The sequence below is a fragment of the Gymnoscopelus braueri genome (genome assembly GCF_963280865.1).
Source record: "Gymnoscopelus braueri genome assembly, chromosome: 24".
Lineage (NCBI taxonomy): Eukaryota > Metazoa > Chordata > Actinopteri > Myctophiformes > Myctophidae > Gymnoscopelus > Gymnoscopelus braueri.
This window is the reverse complement of record NC_137626.1, coordinates 8,101,247-8,122,981: the sequence shown is the minus strand read 5'-3', so window position 1 is coordinate 8,122,981 and position 21,735 is coordinate 8,101,247. Positions and strand designations below refer to the sequence as shown.

General features: G+C 39.1%; 3 protein-coding genes across 6 annotated transcripts in view; 2 read left to right on the top strand and 1 right to left on the bottom strand.

The window, feature by feature from the left end:
* LOC308080271 (uncharacterized protein) overlaps positions 1 to 21,735 on the top strand; it is a 193,304-nt gene that overhangs the window by 10,707 nt on the left and 160,862 nt on the right. The gene's annotated exons all lie outside the window — the stretch shown is intronic.
* LOC308080264 (sodium/potassium-transporting ATPase subunit alpha-1-like) overlaps positions 1 to 21,735 on the bottom strand; it is a 377,427-nt gene that overhangs the window by 227,992 nt on the left and 127,700 nt on the right. The gene's annotated exons all lie outside the window — the stretch shown is intronic.
* LOC308080259 (NACHT, LRR and PYD domains-containing protein 3-like) overlaps positions 737 to 21,735 on the top strand; it is a 50,516-nt gene continuing 29,517 nt past the window's right edge. For 2 of the 3 annotated variants that reach the window (XM_080422038.1, XM_080422037.1), the window contains exons 1-5: positions 737 to 917; positions 2,944 to 3,243; positions 17,431 to 17,721; positions 20,470 to 20,565; positions 20,952 to 21,038. In XM_080422038.1, the coding sequence (XP_080278164.1) occupies positions 845 to 917; positions 2,944 to 3,243; positions 17,431 to 17,721; positions 20,470 to 20,565; positions 20,952 to 21,038 (847 nt within the window). In that variant the 5' untranslated portion in view covers positions 737 to 844. The remainder of the gene's footprint in view (positions 918 to 2,943; positions 3,244 to 17,430; positions 17,722 to 20,469; positions 20,566 to 20,951; positions 21,039 to 21,735) is intronic. The other variant, XM_080422039.1, reaches the window with a different exon arrangement.

Here is a 21,735-nt window from a genome sequence, read left to right as displayed (position 1 = left end):
GTAGATATTGTTGAAGTTCATTATGTGTCAGGATCTGTCTCACACCCTGACATTATGTATGTAAACTCTAGCCTTACCATGCAGGAGCTCTCAGAGGAAACAGTTTTCTGTGAAAAGATGTGATGTGTCATACTGTATGACAGAAGAGCTGCAATGGAAGATGGCAATACTGTTTCTTGTATCTTTCTCTTGAGGAGCAATTGTGTGTGCAGTCAGACCATGTATGCTAAACGGTTCTGGGGTTGGTTTTGTAACAAACCCAGGCTGCGCCACCCTGCTTTCTTCCACATGGCGTGCTGTGCAACATGTCATCCTTCCTCATATCGAGGCACATCCATACAAACTGTTCTGGGGTCTGTTTTGTAACAAACCCAGGCTGCGCCACCCGGCTTTCTTCCACATGGCATGCAGCAACATGTCATCCTTCCTCATATCAAGGCACATCCATACAAACTGTTCTGGGGTCGGTGCTTTTGTTGTTGCTGTCAACGGAGCAGACAGAGAGGCCTGAGGGGTCACGTTAGATTCTCTGAATCATGTTTGTTTAGTGAGTTTTAACTTTAAGAACACTGACTGATATCCTCCCAAATGACTAACACGTTTTCACTGTTCTAAACAACAGGGTGCAGAGTTAACATTTCAGTAGCCTATTAGTGCAGTTTTAACTTTCACTTTCAACACGAAAAGGAAGAGGCTTGGTCTCTCTCTAGGCTGCTGTCTAACAAGACCAGAGACAGAAAAGAACACATCTCGAGGCTGCTCCTCCATTAATGTGTGTGTAGCATAGACTGTAGGTTGTGTGGTGTTCATATTGATTGATGGTGATTAGTTATCGATCATCATCATGAAGGATCGTCTCCTCAGAGCTTCATGGTTCATCTGTCTGTTGACAGCAGCTGGACTCATCCTGACATCAGGTAGGAGAAGACACTTTAAAACATTTATAACATGGACACACCAGACTCTTCATGATGTTCATTTATTCTGTTTTTAATTGTTCTGGTTTTGAGCGACCTGTGCCAGTCACAGGTGTGTGACTGGCACCTGAGCATGGGTCCATCAACTTTATTGAGTTTGTGTATGCTCCAAGCAGCAATACTGCCCCCATGGAATACTGTAGTAGGATACCAATATGTTTAGCCTATCTGATGGTCAGTAGCATGGTCAGACAGTATGTCAGTATCATGTTGGTATCATGGTCAGTATCATGTCATAATCATGGTCAGTATCTGGTCATAATCATGATGGTATCATGGTCAGTAACATGTCAGTGGCATGGTCAGTATCATGGTCAGTAGCCTATCCTGGTTGGTATCATTGTCAGTATTATATCACCCGATCTACTAGGAATCACAATTATTTCCCTTGAATAGGGTGATTCATAGTAGATCGGGTGTTTGTGTGTGTGTGTGTGTGTGTGTGTGTGTGTGTGTGTGTGTATAGTGTTCCATCTCCTGGATGAACATAATATAGTCTTTCCCATTAATTCCCTATGGTGGTCATTTTTGATCGGGAACTCTAATATAAGGATGTAACAAAGTTGAATAAACAACTGAAAAACAACTGAAAAATCAGTGAAAATGGTGATCAGTGTTTTTTTCCTCCCCACATGCCTAGTGGGGAGGAAATCCTAAGGTCTTGAGGCAATTGGATGAAAAACACTATTTATGATTCAGGAAAGTAGTAAATCGGTCAGAACACTGCAAGAAGGTTACGTATGTTTGTGAGCGGTGCCATGTGGTATTGTGTGTAAAAGACTAAATATGCCAAAAGCATGCAAGGACAATAACACTGAATGTCATGTTCACTGAAATAGGTTGTTCTTTTGGGACATTTATCACTATGCAGTAGTGATGAGCGGGCCGACCCGTAACCCGCGGGTCCCGCGGGTCAACCCGCGGCGCGGGTGGTCGAGTCAGGATTTCAGAGGCAATTATGCGGGCTGCGGCTGAGCGGGTCAGCCACTCTCACACGCAAAAAAAATAAATAAATCACATGCTCTTGTTTTGTCTTTATTCTTAATATGAATAAGAATAAGAATAAAACAGTTTGAATACACTTGGGGTGTATACTTGAAGATTATTTTCTAACTAATGATTTTACAGAATTATAGGTAGGCCTACGACCCGCGGGGCTCAACCCGGGTTGAGCCATAGATTTATATATGGGTTCGCGGGGCGGATTGAGGCGGGTTGGGTTCCGTGGCGGGGCGGGTCATGAAAAAACCCGACCCGCACATCACTACTATGCAGTGTTAGAATATATAGACCTATGATTCAGTTTGAAAGTGACACTTGTCTAGTTTTATTGGATCATGCTACTTTTGTACCAAACAATTAACACGAGGGAAAATAGTGTATACATGAAGAAATAAAGTCTGCAAACTGGTATTGCTGCAAAAAAATCGCTGTATTTTTTTTGCTGTTAATAAAAAATACAGCAGAGCTTTTACAGCAATATCAGTGTGCAGACTTTATTTCTTCATGTGATACTGCTGTTTGTCCTGCACCTGGGTCTCTCTCATGCAAAATACTTAATACACCTCAGTTATGAGGTACAAAATAATTACTGTAATTGTCTCAACCTTGCACAATGTAAAACTGTGTTTTCTTTAGTAATAGGCCTAGTCTTTTTTTTTTGTATAAAGCCTGAAGCCAATTATTTTCAAATTGTGCATGGTGGTCTACTGAAATGAACATGACACATAATTGTACTCCTGTTGTATGTATGGTTGGGTATTTGAAATTATGTTTATGCTACTGTTGTATGTATGGTTGGGTATTTGAAATTATGTTTATGCTACTGTTGTATGTATGGTTGGGTATTTGAAATTATGTTTATGCTACTGTAGAGATTGTTGAGTTTTGATTCATTTTAGTTTAGTTTTAATATGGTATTTCTGTTTCTGCTGCTAAACCCTACATTAAATTTTTCTTCACACAGACCAACAAGATGTGAAATACATGCAACTCGATGGAGTCCTTGAATTGCTTCCAGCTACTAATTCTGTCACTGAAACCACCACTGGCATCCTGTGGAAACATGGCCCCAACAAGGTAGCAGAATGGGATCAGGGCTTTGGTCCTGATGTGGATTACTATGGGACATATAGAGACCGCACTGCATTGAATAAAGAAACTGGAAAGTTGGTCATCAACAACATGACCAAAGAAGACAGTGGAATATATTCTGTGGAGGTAAACGGTCGACTGCAGAACAAGACTCATAACATTAAAGTGATCAGTAAGTATGCATTGTTTCCTGTGAGGAATACATGTTATGGTTATGTTGTACTTTTATCATAATATCTACATTTTGCATTACACATATAGTCCTCAGAAGAGAACAGGATTAATGGAAGGATGTTTTGTTATGAACATACTTTATTGATAATGCAAGAATTAAGCATGAGTGAATGTGTTTAAATCAGTAGAATCAGTGAGGGTGATTCATTTAATGATGGTGATGGTCTTCGGCAAGCCGAAAACCGTGCGTGTGTGCGTGTGTGTGTGTGTGTGTGTGCTAATCTCTGGCACCGCTGGACCGATGGGCGTGAAACTGCACGCACACTCCCTGGAGAACAGAGCAGAACCTCTTCCATGCATTTTTCACATTGGCCTGTTATAGCGCCACCAGGAGGCAGATTTTTGCAGAAACACATATAGGCCCCGTTTGAGCCAGATTACATTTCCTGCCATTTTGCTCTTTCTTCAAAACACACTTTTTGCTACTACTGCTACAGGTTTTGTCCAAAACTCACACAAATCAGTACACATTATCTCTGGCGTCATGTGATCAAGATGTATGAGATCCCATTCCATTTGGCTATGACTGCCTTTCAAAGTTTCTGGGCCCCCAGCCTGGGGGAGACCTGTGCTTCGAGCACACTTTTCTAGTTCATATGCACACAGAGAGAGGGAGAGAGAGAGAGAGAGAGAGAGAGATGGAGTGAACAATTAAAGAAAGATGGATAGTGAAACAGATTAACATAGTCCATGTTACTTACTGTGATGCTGAAAATAATCAGCGGTGTCAGTTAAATTTTAACTAAAATTTCTCATGCATTTCATTCTGCATGCCTATAAATTAGAACCAAAACCTTCCTGAAGTTGAACTTGTCTGGGAACATATTCTATTATCCTGACTCATTACAGTTTGACTACGTTCAATAACAGTGCAGACACATGTGAGCAGAATCACATTCACCACCAACTGTTTGATGCTGGTGGGCGTGTCACTAAAATGCAAGCTGTGTGTAAATGTTTAATGCTCCTAGAATCACCAATGGTCTCCAACACCGTTCACCATGCTTTATTTAGTTGTTCTCTGTACAGATTCAGACAGATTGTATTAATGTTCCTGGTGGGTTTAACAATTATAACAGCTTGTCATACAAAATGTAAGAATGGAACGTTGTGACAGATGGGTCACAGGTGGCAGCTGAAGGTAATATTAATTGTGGGTATATTTGATACCAGCATAAACAATTCCTGTACAGATAACTTAATGCTGGCACACAGACAGTGGCGGAAGAAGTACACAGACTTGTTTTACTTAAGTAGTAATAAGTTACACAATATAAAAAACTCTGTTACAAGTAAAAGTCATAATTTATTACAAAATTACGTATTGGCATGAAAATAAACTTCAACGGATATTTCACTTTCAACCATGTTTTGGCTCATTTCAACGTCTAGGCTACTCTTTTTTTTACTTTTGTGAGCACTCCAGGCAGTTACTTTTGTCATTTATTTTTATATTGTTTATGGAAAATTAAAAAAATTATATAAAAATGAATAAAATAAATGAAAAGAGTAATTGAAAATACATGGGCCCCTAAGAAGGACAATATCAGTCACCAGAACCAAGACAGAGTGTTTTCAATGAGTCTTACATTAAAATGTAGTTTGAAGTTACAATGGGGTTGTATAGGAAACCGGCTAACAGTAGGGCATTCACAAATACAGATTTTTGGTAGGCGACTTTTAATACCTTAAAGTAGTCGAATATTCAAATTGAAAAATATCATATTTTTTTCATCCAATACAAACAAGCATTTATCATTAAAATGCATGTTGCAAGCCTTGAAACACAGCCAGCGAGTAAAGGGTTAACTAATGTAGACAGGGCTGTGAAAGGCAGCTGTGCGTTCTGATTGGTCTAAACCCACAGCAACTGTTCCGTAGATAGCAGACCTACACATGAGCAACACCTCACTGATAGGCGCCTTGTGAGCATCTAGATCTGCTAGGAGTATGGCATAACCTGCTGCTCTACTCTGTAAAAATCAGAGCCACACGTCACGGCTCTGATTGAAAAGAAACGTAGCAAACTTATTCATTCAGTTTATTTAACTTGGAATAAGTCCGAAAATAATTGTTCAAGACTATCCTATCTATGTTCAACAACAACCACAGTTATGTCCATCCTTCGGTCGTTACAAGGCTAAGATGCCTTATGATTACATGCTCTAACAGCAGGCTATGAAAAGTAACTAAGTACTCACCTCTTCAGACTACACCTCAGCCCCTTGCCCTAGCCTTGATGACCTTGCAGGATTATGCAAAGGCTAAAATGTAACTTAGATAGCATGTTATTTAGACAGATGCCAGGTCATTGTTGACCTGCCATCCTATAGTGTATAGTTTCAATGTACAGGCTGATGACTTTTGTATTAGTTTATTTTTAGATTCTTGGTTTACTTATGTATTACTTTAATATTAGATTACTATTTCTATGCATTGATGCATTATTTTGTGTTGTCCTTGCTTACTGTAAATCGCTCTGGATTAAGAGCGTCTGCTAAATGCCTAAATTGTAAATTGTACTCAAGTGCTGTACTTAAGTAACATTTTCAGGTATTTTTACTTTGGTGGAGTATTTCCAGTTTTCAGTCATTTTACTTCTACTCCTCTACATCTCAGAGGCAAATATTGTACTTTTACTCCACTACAATTATTTGAAAACTTTAGTTACTAGTTACTTTGTAGATTTTGATTATTAGTACAAGATATACATTAACCCCTAGATATTCAACTGGCGGCCCGCTTGCAAAATGCGGCTGCAAGGACCTTCACATCTTGTGGCCCCTGGAGCAATTTATTGATTTTCCAAAAAAGAAGAAAAAAATAAATTCAATGTATTTATTTATTTTTTGTTGGGGGGGGTTAGTGAAAGTTACAGCTATGGTGTGTGGGATATGAAATGTGAGTTTACCATAATCACAGTAATCCTTAATCATATTCCATCAAGGGCTTTTGGAGAGAAATGAGACAGACTGCAGAGGGGAGGTGTGTGTGTGTGTGTGTGTGTGTGTGTGTGTGTGTGTGTGTGTGTGTGTGTGTGTGTGTGTGTGTGTGTGTGTGTGTGTGTGTGTGTGTGTGTGTGTGTGTGTGTGTGTGTGTGTGTGTGTGTGTGTGTGTGTGTGTGTGTGTGTGTGTGTGTGTGTGTGTGTGTCGCTGATGATTTTTTTTACAAGCGACCCTCTCTGGCTTATAGATATCGTGTTAAAGCTGTTGACTATGACATTAGTGGCATTCATCTTTATGGGTCAGTATTTATATTATATTTGTTATTATTGTCTATATGTAACAGACATGCCAAAAAAATATATATATATACATGAATTCAAGTCTCCATGGGGTGACTAATCGATAGGAAAAAAGGGTGAACTATCCCTTTAATGACACATGTTTTCACTTGTTCGAAAAGCTCGAATAAGAAACATGACATCAACGCAAGAGCTACACAGCAAGCTGTGGATATACTCAACAGGAGCAGGGACTGCTACCGTACCCCAGACGTCACGACACGTCTCCAATCTAACTTGTTAAACAAACTACATTAATAAACTCCCCAATAGTAAGTAAAGTAAAGTATTTACACACTGTAGTTGTCACCATTGAGCGTAGAGCCATGTTTTTTTCTGCTTTAAAAAAAAAGAAAATCTTCATGAGTGCTGCTGTTTCAGCTCCCGACGGCACAACATCACGTACGGTATGAAATGATTTGACAATAATCAACCATCAATGGATTAGGAGAACTACCAACACCAGAGTTCACAGCTGCTTGTCTGCTGTAGAAAAGCCACTGCAAAAGAAAAAGAAAAAAAATCCCCCCTAAATGTTAAAAAAATATGTCGGAGAATAATTGACTTTGATGTATAGTGGTCAAATAGTGGTTTGATAGTCGAATATTCGACTATTCTGTGAATGCCCTAGCTAACAGTGACGGGGGGGAGGCTCTGGCATGTGGAGGGACACGGCTCTGTGTGTGGCCTCCTGGCCGGGCTCCTCCTTCGTCTCACCAGGTCCAGGACCTGAGCGTTGCACCAGACTCCCCCCGATGGAGACAGACACAGAGCGAGATGTACACGTTACATAGGAGTTAAAATAGGAATATTGTGCCTCAAAAGATTATTATTTTCTCATGAGGAAATAACAGGAGTCACACATGAGTGACACATCACTGACAAAGCTGCACTCAGATCACATTAATTATATTCCAGTTCTTAATGTTTAATGTACTTTGGTGATAAAGAAAATCTATTTGGTAAAAACTCTCAGATTCAGGGCCAACTGTGACCTTTTTGTCAAGATACAATAATATTCAGCTTTAAAGATTAGGACATGGAGCTAACTTTAAACTGAGGCCATCTGTTCAACAAAAAAAAAATTAAATGTATAGAGTAACTGTCATGAAGAGCGTTTTAATTACAGTGATTACACATATTTTTGCACCAGATTGTAACATCTGGTGATATGACACAATACCTTACATGCTCATTCTGCATGCATACAGTTGACATAGAAAGCAGAACATTCTCTCTGTTCAGTGTATGTTTGTGCAGAGACCTGTAGACATTGACACCAATCCTGTGGGTGCCGGGGAACCCACAGGAAATGTGTCGTTCGGATGACTATTGTGTGATGCTTTGTAACGTGCACAGGATGCATGATGTACCCACTCTGATACCGTGTGTTATTGTGAACAGATTTCTATCATTCAAACTCTCTCCCTGAAATCTGCAGTTATGGTTTCATCATCAGCCAATAATCAAATTGTATGAATTGAAATGTAGTATTAAAAAAAGGTCCTTTTGCACACCTACTGGGACAGGTGCGTATAGGAGCAGGCAGCCAGTGCATGAGACAGGAAAGAATGGTGATCGTGCACACTGTATTCACTTACAGCAAAAAAGGATTTTATTGCGACTACAATGTTTCCAACTAACATTCATCAGGTATTTCTGATTAAGGGGTTAAAACTTGGTTGATGTGTGTGTGACTTGTTGTTGAGGACCCTACCACCCAACATAAATCGGCATCCATGCCTGCAGAGATGGTCGTTGCAGAGAGGCAGGTGTTGTTTGCAAGGCATGTGGTTCTTTGTGACCACATCCTCTGCTCTCATGAGAGCAGAGGATGTGGTTACAAAGAAGAAGCTGTTATCTGCATTTTCATACGTATGTACCCACACGCACAACCGTTAACTTCACCTTGTCAAAACAAGATGACGCCGTTATGCACAGCGGCAAACTTCACCCTGTCAAAACAAGATGGCACAGAGACAAGTCGACTTGCTTGGTCTCCACACACACAACCTTTGATTTCCTATACTTACACACCAGTCAAAATTCATGTCAGATCCTGTGTCTAGGTGAGACATGATATTTGACAAAATCTCAATAGAAGAGCAGGGAAACAAAATATAACCGCCCCAATTATATAAGTCATATTGTATTAACATACTCTTACCATACAGATTGGACAAGATTACATTTTATTCATTAAAAAAAAGTAGATCTCATTTAAGTAGATCTCACGTGCTTTTAAAAATACTTAAAGTACAAGTAAAAGTAAAAGTAGAAGTATATTTCTTAATTTTTATATCAATGAATTGCTGTAATGTTTTGACATTTAATTTATAATACCTTGTAACTCTTGTTTCGGATAAGTAACTCTCTGAAACCACCTGCACTGCATGCTTGTTGTAGAACCACTACGTTATACAAAGCCTGCAGAAACACCTATAAAAACGAAAATAGAAATGACTGAGGAACCAGAACTAAATACTTTTACTCCTATACACCCATACAAGATGTAACAAAGAGACCAGCGGAGGGGGAAGCCAGAAACACGGCTAGTGTGAGAGCAGAAGTGTGGCCAATTGCATTTTAGGGATGAAAAAATAAACAGCCAACCTAAAAGTACTCTACAGACTTCCTAGAAATGCACTCAAGTAAAAATAAAATATTTGTCTTGGAAATGTACTCAAGTAAGAGTAATAAGTATCAAAACAAATCTAATACTCAAGTAAAGTACAGATCCTCAGAATCTCAAGTACAGTAGGCTACTCAAGTACATTTACTCCGTTACTGTCCACCACTGACAACGCATCACATCGTGACACGTTGTAGATCGAAATAGCCAAGCTTGAAGGTCGGGTTGCATAGCTGAAGCAAAAAATAGGTCTTAAGTGCTTAATGTATGTTTTGTAATAATAATCTTAATCTAAATGCTGCTTCAATGTCTGGCTTTGTGTGTCTATGTGTACATCCATAGCACAAACACCTGAAATTAATAAGCAACTGATTAAAACACAAGTAGCTGGGAACCGCTTAAAAAGACAAGCAGACACACACTGGCCGAAACATCATAATATTAATTGTGGGTATATTTGATACCAGCATAAACAATTCCTGTACAGATAACTTAATGCTGGCACACAGACGGTGGCGGAAGAAGTATACTGACTTGTTTTACTTAAGTAGTAATAAGTTACACAATATAAAAAAACTCTACAACTACAAGTAAAAGTCATGATTTATTAAAAAATTACGTATTGGCATGAAAATAAACTTAAACAGATATTTCACTTTCAACCATGCTTTGGCTCATTTCAACGTCTACTCAGGCTTTTGTGAGCACTCCAGGCAGTTACTTTTGTCATTTATTTTTATATTGTTTATGGAAAATTAAAAAAATTATATAAAAATGTATAAAATAAATGAAAAGAGTAATTGAAAATACATGGGCCCCTAAGAAGGACAATATCAGTCACCAGAACCAAGACAGTGTTTTCAATGAGTCTTACATTAAAATGTAGTTTAAAGTTACAATGGGGTTGTATAGGAAACCGGCTAACAGTAGGGCATTCACAAATACAGATTTTTGGTAGGCGACTTTTAATACCTTAAAGTAGTCGAATATTCTATTATGAATATTGAAATATTGAAAATTTTGAAAGATATCATATTTTTTTCATCCAATACAAACGAGCATTTATCATTAAAATGCATGTTGCAAGCCTTGAAAACAACCAGCGAGTAAAGGGTTAACTAATGTAGACAGGGCTCTGAAAGGCAGCTGTGCGTTCTGATTGGTCTAAACCCACAGCAGCTGTTCCGTAGATAGCAGACCTACACATGAGCAACACCTCACTGATAGGCGCCTTGTGAGCTTCTAGATCTGCTAGGAGTATGGCATAACCTGCTGCTCGACTCTGTAAACATCAGAGCCACACGTCACGGCTCTGATTGAAAAGAAACGTAGCAAACTTATTCATTCAGTTTATTTAACTTGGAATAAATCCAAAAATGATTGTTCAAGCCTATCCTATCTATGTTCAACAACAACCACAGTTATGTCCATCCTTCGGTCGTTACAAGGCTAAGATGCCTTATGATTACATGCTCTGACAGCAGGCTATGAAAAGTAACTAAGTACTCACCTCTTCAGACTACACCTCAGCCCCTAGTACTTGCCCTAGCCTTGATGACCTTGCAGGATTATGCAGAGGCTAAAATGTAACTTAGATAGCATGTTATGTAGACAGATGCCAGGTCATTGTTCACCTGCCATCCTATAGTGTGTATAGTTTCAATGTACAGGCTGATGACTTTTGTATTAGTTTATTTTTAGATTCTTGGTTTACTTATGTATTACTTTAATATTAGATTACTATTTCTATGCATTGATGCATTATCTTGTGTTGTCCTTGCTTACTGTAAATCGCTCTGGATTAAGAGCATCTGCTAAATGCCTAAATTGTAAATTGTACTCAAGTGCTGTACTTAAGTAACATTTTCAGGTATTTTTACTTTGGTGGAGTATTTCCAGTTTTCAGTAATCTTACTTCTACATCTCAGAGGCAAATATTGTACTTTTACTGTACTCCACTACAATTATTTGAAAACTTTAGTTAATCCTTAAAGGTATCATGACATTCATGTTTACACCACATTCAGAGTCTTTGTCCTGGTCCTTCAAACGTGTACAAAAAGTTTTAACTGAAAATTCCACTCCAGTGATTCACTGTAGGTGTTTTTGTCTCACATTTCTAAAGCCTTTTCAACTGCAATGAAAAAAGAAATCTTTGCCTGCGGGTGTCGCTGGTGAGGGATTTTGCCTGTCAATCATCGCCTCTGCTCCGCCCCCCCCAAAGGAAAGGATAGGGGAGGGGAGGGGCGAGGAGGAGAGTGGGCGGGATTAATCGACTGTGACCTCACTGTCGAAGGGCCAAGCTCAGATTACTTTTCAGCCTAATTATTCAGAAAACCCCAGACCACAGAAAATCCACTGAATGTTCAAAGTTCAGATTTTTTTGGTGTAATTGAGGTCATAAAACCCCCCAAAAAACATAACAAATAAAAAAAGTGAAAATGAATGTCATCGAACCTTTAATCATATTCCATCAAGGGCTTTTGGAGAGAAATGAGACAGACTGCAGAGGAGAGGTGTGTGTGTGTGTGTGTGTGTGTGTGTGTGTGTGTGTGTGTGTGTGTGTGTGTCCGGCTGATGCTCGTTGACGCTCGTTAATGTCAAGGGAAGGAGCTGGAGGAGTGACATGCTTAATTGATTTGAACTACTTTTGTGCAATGTAGCCTAATTAATTATTGGAAGCTGCTGTATTCCAGAATATTTGGGGATGATCCTCCACTCTGTCTGGTAGGAAATATATTCCTACTACTGTAGATCTAGCCTGGTAAACCCTCCCTCCGGATATCTCATTTCCATTTGATTCCAGGAGTGAGTCTGGCATGAAGGCTTGTATGGGCGTTTCTAGTGCAATACCAAATAACCGAGCCAATCAGCGTCCTCGCTCATTGTTTTGTGATTGACAGCGGGGGTAGGCCAATCAGGTGGAACCCGAGTGGTTCACACGTCATTAATCAATACACCTTTCATACAAGCTGCTCATTAACATCAGAGACAAACCAATTACTCCTGGTGATAATCACTGCAGCCTAAAGTGGCTTAATTGGACATCAGAGGGCCACTTGGACATCAAAGCTACATTACTCCCGCCCAGCTCCAGCCCACAGCCAAATTGCCCATATAGGTCTGCAGGCCAGACTCACTCCTGAAATAAAATACAAATGAGATTTCTGGAGGGAGGGTTTACCAGGCTACTGTAGATCTGCCATGCTGCATTATCATGCATAGTACATAATTGCCTCAGTTATCAAACTGCAAGATTTTTGATTTTTGAAGAGCTTATGTTATTCTGTGAAACAACGTTTTGAAAAGGAAATCCAACAGCCTTCAGGTCTATGTCAGCTTGTCAACTTCTTGAAGTGTGCATGCTACTTTATTTCCCTGCGTTTAACTTAAGGCAGAATTGCAGTCTTACATGGTGGCTGTGCATCTGCCTCCAGGCACCACTTTAGGTTGGGGGGGGGGGGGTGCATTTGCACTAACAATTAAAGGAAAAATAAATATTAACCAATATTAACCATTTAACCGTTGGTATTAACTGGTTACAAATTTCTTAACAAACAGTTACCGGTTAAACGGTTAACCATGAACATATGGTTACTTTTTTTGTTTACATAAGCCTGTGGCCCCCAACCTCAATTCATATAACAATTTTGTCCCCCTGGTCTAATCTAGTTGAATACCCCTGCATTAACCACTTCAACCCTACTGTATATGCATTTCGGCCATTTGAAAATAGCAGATCTACAAGCTCACAATGCGACACATTGTGAGCTTGTAGGTCTATTTTCAAAAGATTTTTATACAATTCATACTTTTGAAAACTTGTGAAATAGGACATTCTACATAATGAGTACTTTCTACTTTTCTACTTTTAAGTACATTTTGATTCCAATATCTGTGTACTTTTACTCAGGTACATTTTGAATTCAGGACTTTCAGAACAGAGTATTTCTTCTACATTGCAGTATCGACACTTTTACTTAAAGGGCAAGACCACTTTGGTAGAGGTTTGGGTTGTGTAGTTACCTTGCTATGATGTAACTCCAAAGGTGGACAAGAAATAAAAAATTATTGCTCCATTGATTAGAAATTGATAATTCAAAATATGCTCCTCATTGACTTGCATTGTACGGTGAAACAGCTCTCAAAGTCACTCTTTTAGCACAGAAACAAATGCTAACAAACTTGATTCAGACAATATAGAGCATCACCAAACCCAGTACTGTTAGTCTTTTGAATAAAAATGTTAACTTCCTGTTGATTTAGCCATTTTTATTAAGAAGAAAACCCGGACTGGATCTCCGGATCCGGATCCGGATCTTCGGATTGTAAAATCAACAGGAAGTTGACATTTTTATTAAAAAAACAAACAGTACTGGGTTTGTTCTATATTGTCTGAATAAGCTTTGTTTACGTTCGTTTACGCTTTAAAAGAGTGACTTTGAGAGCTGTTTTACCGTACAATGTAAGTCAATGAGGAGCTTATTTTGAATTATCAATTTCTAATCAATGGAGCAATTATTTTTGATTTCTTGTCCAGATTTGGATTTACATCATGGCAAGGTAACTACACAACATAAACCTCTACCAAAGTGGTCTTGCCCTTTAAGTAAAACATTTGAGTGCTTTTACCACCACTGCTATGAATACAAGATCAACTTCACTCCATTGCGAGTCGCAAAACTCGCGACCCGTTTTGTTATTAAAGGGATAGTTCACCCCCAAAATGATTTTTTTTCTATTGATTAATCCCCTTGACTGACTTGAATTCATGGATTTTTTTTTTTTTGTCGTATTCCTAAACCAATAATTTGATGACCGGCAGCGATTCCGGTCATCCATGGGGTGACTAATCGATAGGAAAAAAGGGTGAACTATCCCTTTAATGACACATGTTTGCACCTTTGTTCGATAAGCATACATTACAGTCATTTAGCAGACGCTTTTATCCAAAGCGACTTACAATAAGTGCATTCAACATAGGTAGGGAACGAAAACTACTAATCACCAGAAGTCTTTAGTGCATTATCTGCAAAAACAAGCAACCAAGAGTATACCTAGCGCTAAGGTAAAAGTGCAATATATCAGCTACCTATTTCCTTAAACAGATGAGACAAAATAGCTAAATCAAATGAGCATGAGCTAAAACAAGTAAGTGAATCGACTAAACAAGATCCAATAAACAATCCAATAATCCAATAAACAATACAGCAATAGAAAACAAGCGTTTTCTGGTTGTCACGTAGTTTCCTTACATTCTCTGCTGTGTCAGCATAAGATTGAATAAGAAACATGACATCAACGCAAGAGCTACTGTAGTGTCCTACCAAGCTGTGGATATACTCAACAGGAGCAGGGACTGCTACCGTACCCTAGACGTAACGACACGTCTCCAATCTAACTTGTTAAACAAACTACATTAATAAACTCCCCAATAGTAAGTAAAGTAAAGTATTTACACACTGTAGTTGTCACCATTGAGCGTAGAGCCATGTTTTTTTCTGCTTTAAAAAAAAGAAAATCTTCATGAGTGCTGCTGTTTCAGCTCCCTAGCTACATTGAGTGACGGCACAACGTCACGTACGGTATGAAATGATTTGACAATAATCAACCATCAATGCATTAGGAGAACTACCAACACCAGAGTTCACAGCTGCTTGTCTGCTGTAGAAAAGCCACTGCAACAAAAATAATCCCCCCCAAAAAATCTAAATGTTAAAAAAATATGTCGGAGAATAATCAACTTTGATGTATAGTGGTCAAATAGTGGTTTGATAGTCGAATATTCAAATATTCGACTATTCAAATATTCGACTATTCTGTGAATGCCCTAGCTAACAGTGACTGGGGGGAGGCTCTGGCACGTGGAGGGACAAGGCTCTGTGGGTGGCCTCCTGGCCGCGCTCCTCCTTCGTCTCACCAGGTCCAGGACCTGAGCGTTTGGATCCCCTCGATCCAAACATTTCATTCTGGCATGATGGTTTCTTGGGCCGTGGTGGTACTGCAGGCTCCACTTGCGGCTTGCTTGAATGGCCCTCCTTAAAGGCCTCACCGTGGATTTGTTGGGCTACTTCCTCACAGAAGGCTGGGGCAAGGCTGGGGCTGAGGCTGGGCGCCAACCCATACTGCTCCCGGATGCCGTCTACATTCCGGCTGTCACCCGTCTCTCCGGTGGTCACCAAACTATTTCTGGTTGTCACGTAGTTTCCTTACATTCTCTGCTGTGTCAGAGACTCGGGCAATGTCATCTGCATAGTCGATGTCAGTAATCATAATGGGAGTTACTAACTTATCAATCAATCAATCAGTCAATCAAACTGTATTTATAGAGCACATTTTCACACAACCTTAGTTGATCAAAGTGCTGCACAGGTAAAAGCAAAGCAATAGATAAATAAATAATAAAAAAATAAAACACATAACATGTATGCATATAAGAGACAGACACAGAGCGAGATGTACACGTTACATAGGAGTTAAAATAGGAATATTGTGCCTCAAAAGATTATTATTTTCTCATGAGGAAATAACAAGAGTCACACATGAGTGACACATCGCTGAAAAGCTGCACTCAGATCACATGAATTATATTCCAGTTCTTAATGTCTAATGTACTTTGGTGATAAAGAAAATCTATTTGGTACAATTTCTCAGATTCAGGGCCATCAACTGTGACCTTTTTGTCAAGATACAATAATATTCAGCTTCAAAGATTAGGACATGGGGCTAACTTTAAACTGAGGCCCTCTGTTCATGCATAGAGCAACTGTCATGAAGGGCGTTTTGATTACCATGATTACACATATTTTTGCCCCAGATATAAGTAACATCTGGTGATATGACACAATACCTTACATGCTCATTCTGCATACATACAGTTGACATAGAAAACAGAACATTGAACATGATGGTGATGCATAGCCTATATGACACAGACAGCGACAGACAGAGACAGATCTAGAAAGATGGAAGGGTAGTGACACAGATTATGTTTAGTCTGGAAAGGTATTACTATTTTACCTATAGTAAAACTTGTTTTATTTATGCGTGAATTTGAATTAGATTCTGCATAGTTGTAAATAGCAAAAAAACTTCCTGAAGTTGAGCTTGGTGCGTATGAGAAGAGATGTAAGCTAAATTAATTACATTCACCACCAACTGTTTTCTGCAGGTGGGCGTGTCACTCAATGCAATCTGTGTTTAAATGTTTACTCCCCTATATAAGCACCAATGATCTCCAACATCTTTCACCATGCTTTATTTAGTTGTATAGAGATTGTTTGTAGAGCCTGATGCCAGAGTTTTGGGTACGATGCAGATTCCAATTTTGGAGAGTCCTAGACCACACATTACATTATGTTTTGACCGATATTTTGCCCAAAAATGCACAATTAAAACGTAATTTTATAAGTTTCTATTTGAGAACTTTTAAAAGCAACACAATATACAATGCACAAACTTTATAGTTTATCTAGTTATGCCCTATTCCAAAGAATGTATAAATAACTGATCTACAACCTCATAACATGCTGTGTTGGGATGCGTTTAGAGCTTGTAGATCTGCTATTTTTGATGGCCTATGGGTAATCCGGCCCTGCGGTGGGGGCTCCTCACTGGCAGGTGAGTTAGTAGGATACAACAGCAGTGACTAGACAGACATGTGTGTGGGGAGGTATCAATTGGCATAACAACTAAATTGGGGAGAAAAGGGGTAAAAAACACCATAAAGGAATCAGCTGACGTTTATCCCTCTGTATATAACTTATCCATGATAAGTTTTGTCTCTTTTCTATCAGTCTCAAGTGTGGTTGCTATGTGGTTGCTACCCTGTCACATTCAACAATGTGATTGGCTGCCACCCAGTGAAATTAGCTTCTCATTTGCATGAAGTTGACCGCTCTGCTGTCAATCCCACATCCTTTTACATTAGAAATGGCCGCCTTTCGTCTGATCTAATTTTTCATTTCATTTTTATGCTTCAGATGCAAATAGTTTTTTGTTGATAATGCTTCCATAGAAAATGAATGTGAAGCATAAACAATACAATAATAATAATAATAACCTTGCTCCCCCTACGTGTATCTGTACCATAACCATTACCTGAGGAAGATCACTCAGCCAACATGTGTTTTCCTCATCAAAAATGACTGCAGAGTGGAGACCATTTGACCAGTAATTCTGAGCTGTGTTCATTTTTTTTCCCCAACAGAGAGAGTCCCAAAGCCAGGGGTGGCTTTCAAACCTTGTACATCTAACTCTACCAACTGCACACTGGACTGTGTTGTAGGGGACAACCGGGACATCAGAGAGTCAGGTCCGGTCACCTATCGCTGGAAGAAAGATGAAGGGGAATGGATGGTGTCTGACTCTGGACAGCACTCTAATCAGTTTATTATCTTCAACAATGAGGAAGGGAAGAAGGTTGAAAAACTATTTTGTGAAATGAAGAACATGTTCAGTGTGGAGCAGAGTGGTCCCCGTGACAACCTGCTTTACAAAGGTATGTAGTTTACTCCACGATGTGTAGAAATGTATCCAACACTGCCATTTTGACAAATCATAAAACTGGTCATGTGTGTCTGTGTGAAGCACAGTGAAGAAGACACTTTGATGAAACATGTTGGTAATTCTCTCAACAGTTGAATTCAATTCAATTGCTGAATTCAATTCATCAAAGTAACTATATTTAATTAATTGACCCAACTTTAACTAACTCTACATTGTTGGAACAGAATGTGGCATGTCATGTAACTCATGAGGCTGAATTCAGAATATCAGCTCTGGACCTCATTCACTAAGTATCATGTATACAGCGAAGGAGACAGGATTAATTGGGTGTATTGCGTTTGGGGTCTTTACAGTCTCATATGTTTCTTATGTTTATTCAGTCTAAGAGGCCAGTGACAGCTCGTCCATTATGTGTGATATGGGGCGACGGCCCCCCAAATAATGGGAGAAAGAAAGAGAAAATGTTTATTCTACCATGTAACCCTAAAAGCTGTGACTGGCCATTGTAAGGTGTTACACCAAAGGTGGTGTCTTCAAACAACTACTGAATGTCACAATCCAATCAGGGTCAAGAGTCCTGTGTAGCCGTAGGCCTGCCCCTTTGGGGGGCACCTGGGTACAAAACCTGATTTGCACCCAGGTTTTCTTATTGACTTCAATGTTAATGTCACCCCCCCCTTCCCAGCCATTTCAATGCATTCTCAATGTGCTCCTGTGCTGACAAACCTGTTTTATGGCTTTTTTCACTGATAACTACCCCCACCCCCACCTTGGAGCTCTATTCTGATAGTAATCATTGCTATAGAGTATTTGTCCGTAACAGGGGTCTCTCCAGCTCTCTGCTTTTCAACAGAAAATAGCTACATTTTCAGGTTGGCATACCAATTGTATCCATTCAGAGACTAAACACATACTGTATTTGTAGTCTGCACGTAGGTAAATTACATTAGAAAATGCAATATCACAATGTCAAGTTAACTAGCTGACCACCACTGCAAGAGGCTATATGCCTATTTGTCCGCTAGAGGGTAGACACGTTCTGTGTAGACTGTATCCAGTGTGTACTGTACTGTAACTTACCACACACTGTATTTTATGTTGGCAAGCTAGAAGACTCATCTAAGTCTTGTTGAAAATAACAGGCAAGTACTCTTTTATGGTGGTTTTGAAAGAGAATAAGAGTCGCACCTTTTTAATGGCTGGTGGTAGGGCGTTCCACATTTTGTTGGCAGAGTAGTAGAATCCCCATGTTTGTGCCGAATTTGGGGGGTACAAGATCAGTGGAGCTCCTTCTAATGTTGATTTCACCCAACATAAAAAACAACTTTACCACGCTGAAGAAGTTCAACTTCGTCTCTCGACAAAAATAATAGATCTGCAAGCTTGCAACGTGTTGCATCGCACGGCCTTGACAACTTGTACATCTGTTCTATCTGGGAGCGAGTCCCTCGATCGCACGATGGATCAGCTGAACGTTAAAAAAGTAATGCTCTCATGTGTAAGGAGAATAAGAAGTTCACAAAGTTTAACCCCACGATCAAATAATAGGCTAATAAAACGTGGAAAAGATATAGCTCACCTTTGCTGAGGTAAAAATATGATGTTGGAATCCAGGGAATACCTATAGATCATGGAACACAGCTTTATTGATGACTTTTGGATTCATATCCTATTCACTGTCCTACGTCGGAATGGGGAATGGATCTGGATGGTAAGACTTATTAGTCTGTGATCAATATTATAAATGAATAGCACGACCTTGGAGGAGCGCCTGCCTCCTGCAACATAAGACGCGATAGTCTATTTTAATCGAACTTGTGGCCACGTCAAACACACAGAGAGACCTAACAATTCAGCTCTAAATGCATCAACTGAAGAACCTAAAAATGTGTTTGAAGTTGCATCATGCAATATGCATCCAAGCAATAGATAATTTAGCATTTTTTTCCTTTTCTTTTCTATCTGATGACAAATGTTGGGCACATCAATACTTTATTTGAGGTTTGGCACTGTTGTAATTCATTTTGCACGAAGAATAAGGCATTTTAAGATAGCAAAACAGACAGCATGGGTTTGAGGCATAATATGCCTCAAACCATGCTGTTTGTTATTAAAATACCTTATTCTTCGTACATTCAAACTCATGTCTGCTCATATTATGAGCAGACATGAGTTTGAATGTACGTCCGCCACAATCCAGACCTTTTTTTTTTTTTGATGAATCAGACTCTGTTTGTCGCAAGGTGCGGATATGCTCATAAGTACAAAATCTGTGCGTACCCAAAAAGCTTAGTGAATTTGAGGCCCAATGTGTTTGATATCTCCGTTGATGCTGCATGGTTGAAGTAGTAACACATTATTTAAAGAAGAATAAATCTGCATTTAGTTGACAACATAATTTGTTTAAATAATGGGGGAGATATCATTATTTTAAACACACTCAGCCAGGTACCATAACATAGTAGAGTAGTTTCAGACTTGCAGCTGATTGGCCTACATTGATCTGGAAGGTCCAACTCTGTCAACTGATCAGAGCGAGTGAGTCTGGCTAATAAGCTAGTACATTAGCCACAAGAATTGACACCAGAACACGTTGACATGTTAATCTTCATCAACAACAATATGTAGACAAACCTACAAGCAGCCAGTAGCCTGGTTCGTAAATTATTATTATGCCTTCAACCTTTTAATTGAAAGCAAATGAAACCCATTAATATAATTGTTTATTTTGTCTCCCAAGAACCTGTGAAACAGACACCTGTGGGAGGGATTGTTGGAGGCAGTATTGTTGCTTTCATCATTGCAGTGGGTTTGATGCTGGGTGTGAAATATCGTGGTAAGTTTCTCTACTGATTTTAAGTTACACATAACATACAACTTACTTGAAAAGTTACTGTTCAACTGCTACAAGCAATGTCAAATATTTTAATCTTTAGAACTGTGTGTGTGTGTGTGTGTGTGTGTGTGTGTGTGTGTGTGTGTGTGTGTGTGTGTGTGTGTGTGTGTGTGTGTGTGTGTGTGTGTGTGTGTGTGTGTGTGTGTGTGTGTGTGTGTGTGTGTGTGTGTGTGTGGCCTACTACTGTAAACTAAATATTTCATTAAGTGTTAATTTATTAATTGTTATGTGTCCAAACAAGCCAACAGCTGAAACCGCATATCACTGTTATGTAATATGTTATCACTGTGTTTAACATATTGCATATTGTTTGAATTTCATCTCAGATCGTATAAAAGAGAAGTTGCCAGAGTCTGTGAGGCGTATGCTGCCTCCACGTTGGTTTGAGCCTGTGGCTGTGGATGATCCTGAAGGTGAGTCCATTTAAGAACTTTATTTGAGCAGTTTGTGGTCTGGAGCTGAACCTCCAACTCATTTATAATAATAAATATAAAATCTTATTGTCATAATGAAAAAAATAAAGCATCTATAAGATGAACATAATAACCATAACACATGATATGTGTGTGTTCATAATAAACCTCCAATCATCAATTCTCCCTGCTGACTGTGATGACTCAGAGTTCAGAGTTATATAAAGTAAGAATAGGCTATTTGGTGTAGTTAGTAATCACATTTAGGGATACATGTGGACACTTTTATTCCACTCTGATTTAAATCATTCCTAATAAAGGTTTTGGCTCAACTGTTTATATGGGATGTGATCTAATCTGGTCTGGTGGTGTTTACATATTATATTATTATATTTTAATCAGAACAGCTGTAGCACATGTCACACAGCCTGTGTGTGACATGCACAAATGATGAGTACATTGCATTTGTTGTTTTTTTGCACATGTTTGAATAACTTCCCTAAAGATGGATATCAATGGTCTGTTCAGTGCAGTATATGCTGTTTGTTTTGCTCTAATCAAGCAGCAGCATGTTAACAACACATGCTTAATTCTACTGGGATCAATGAAGAGGAGAAGTGGAGCACAAGAACGACTTTGTAATGATTGTACTGAGGTTACAACAATGCATAACTTACTTCCCTGAAGTGTTATGAAG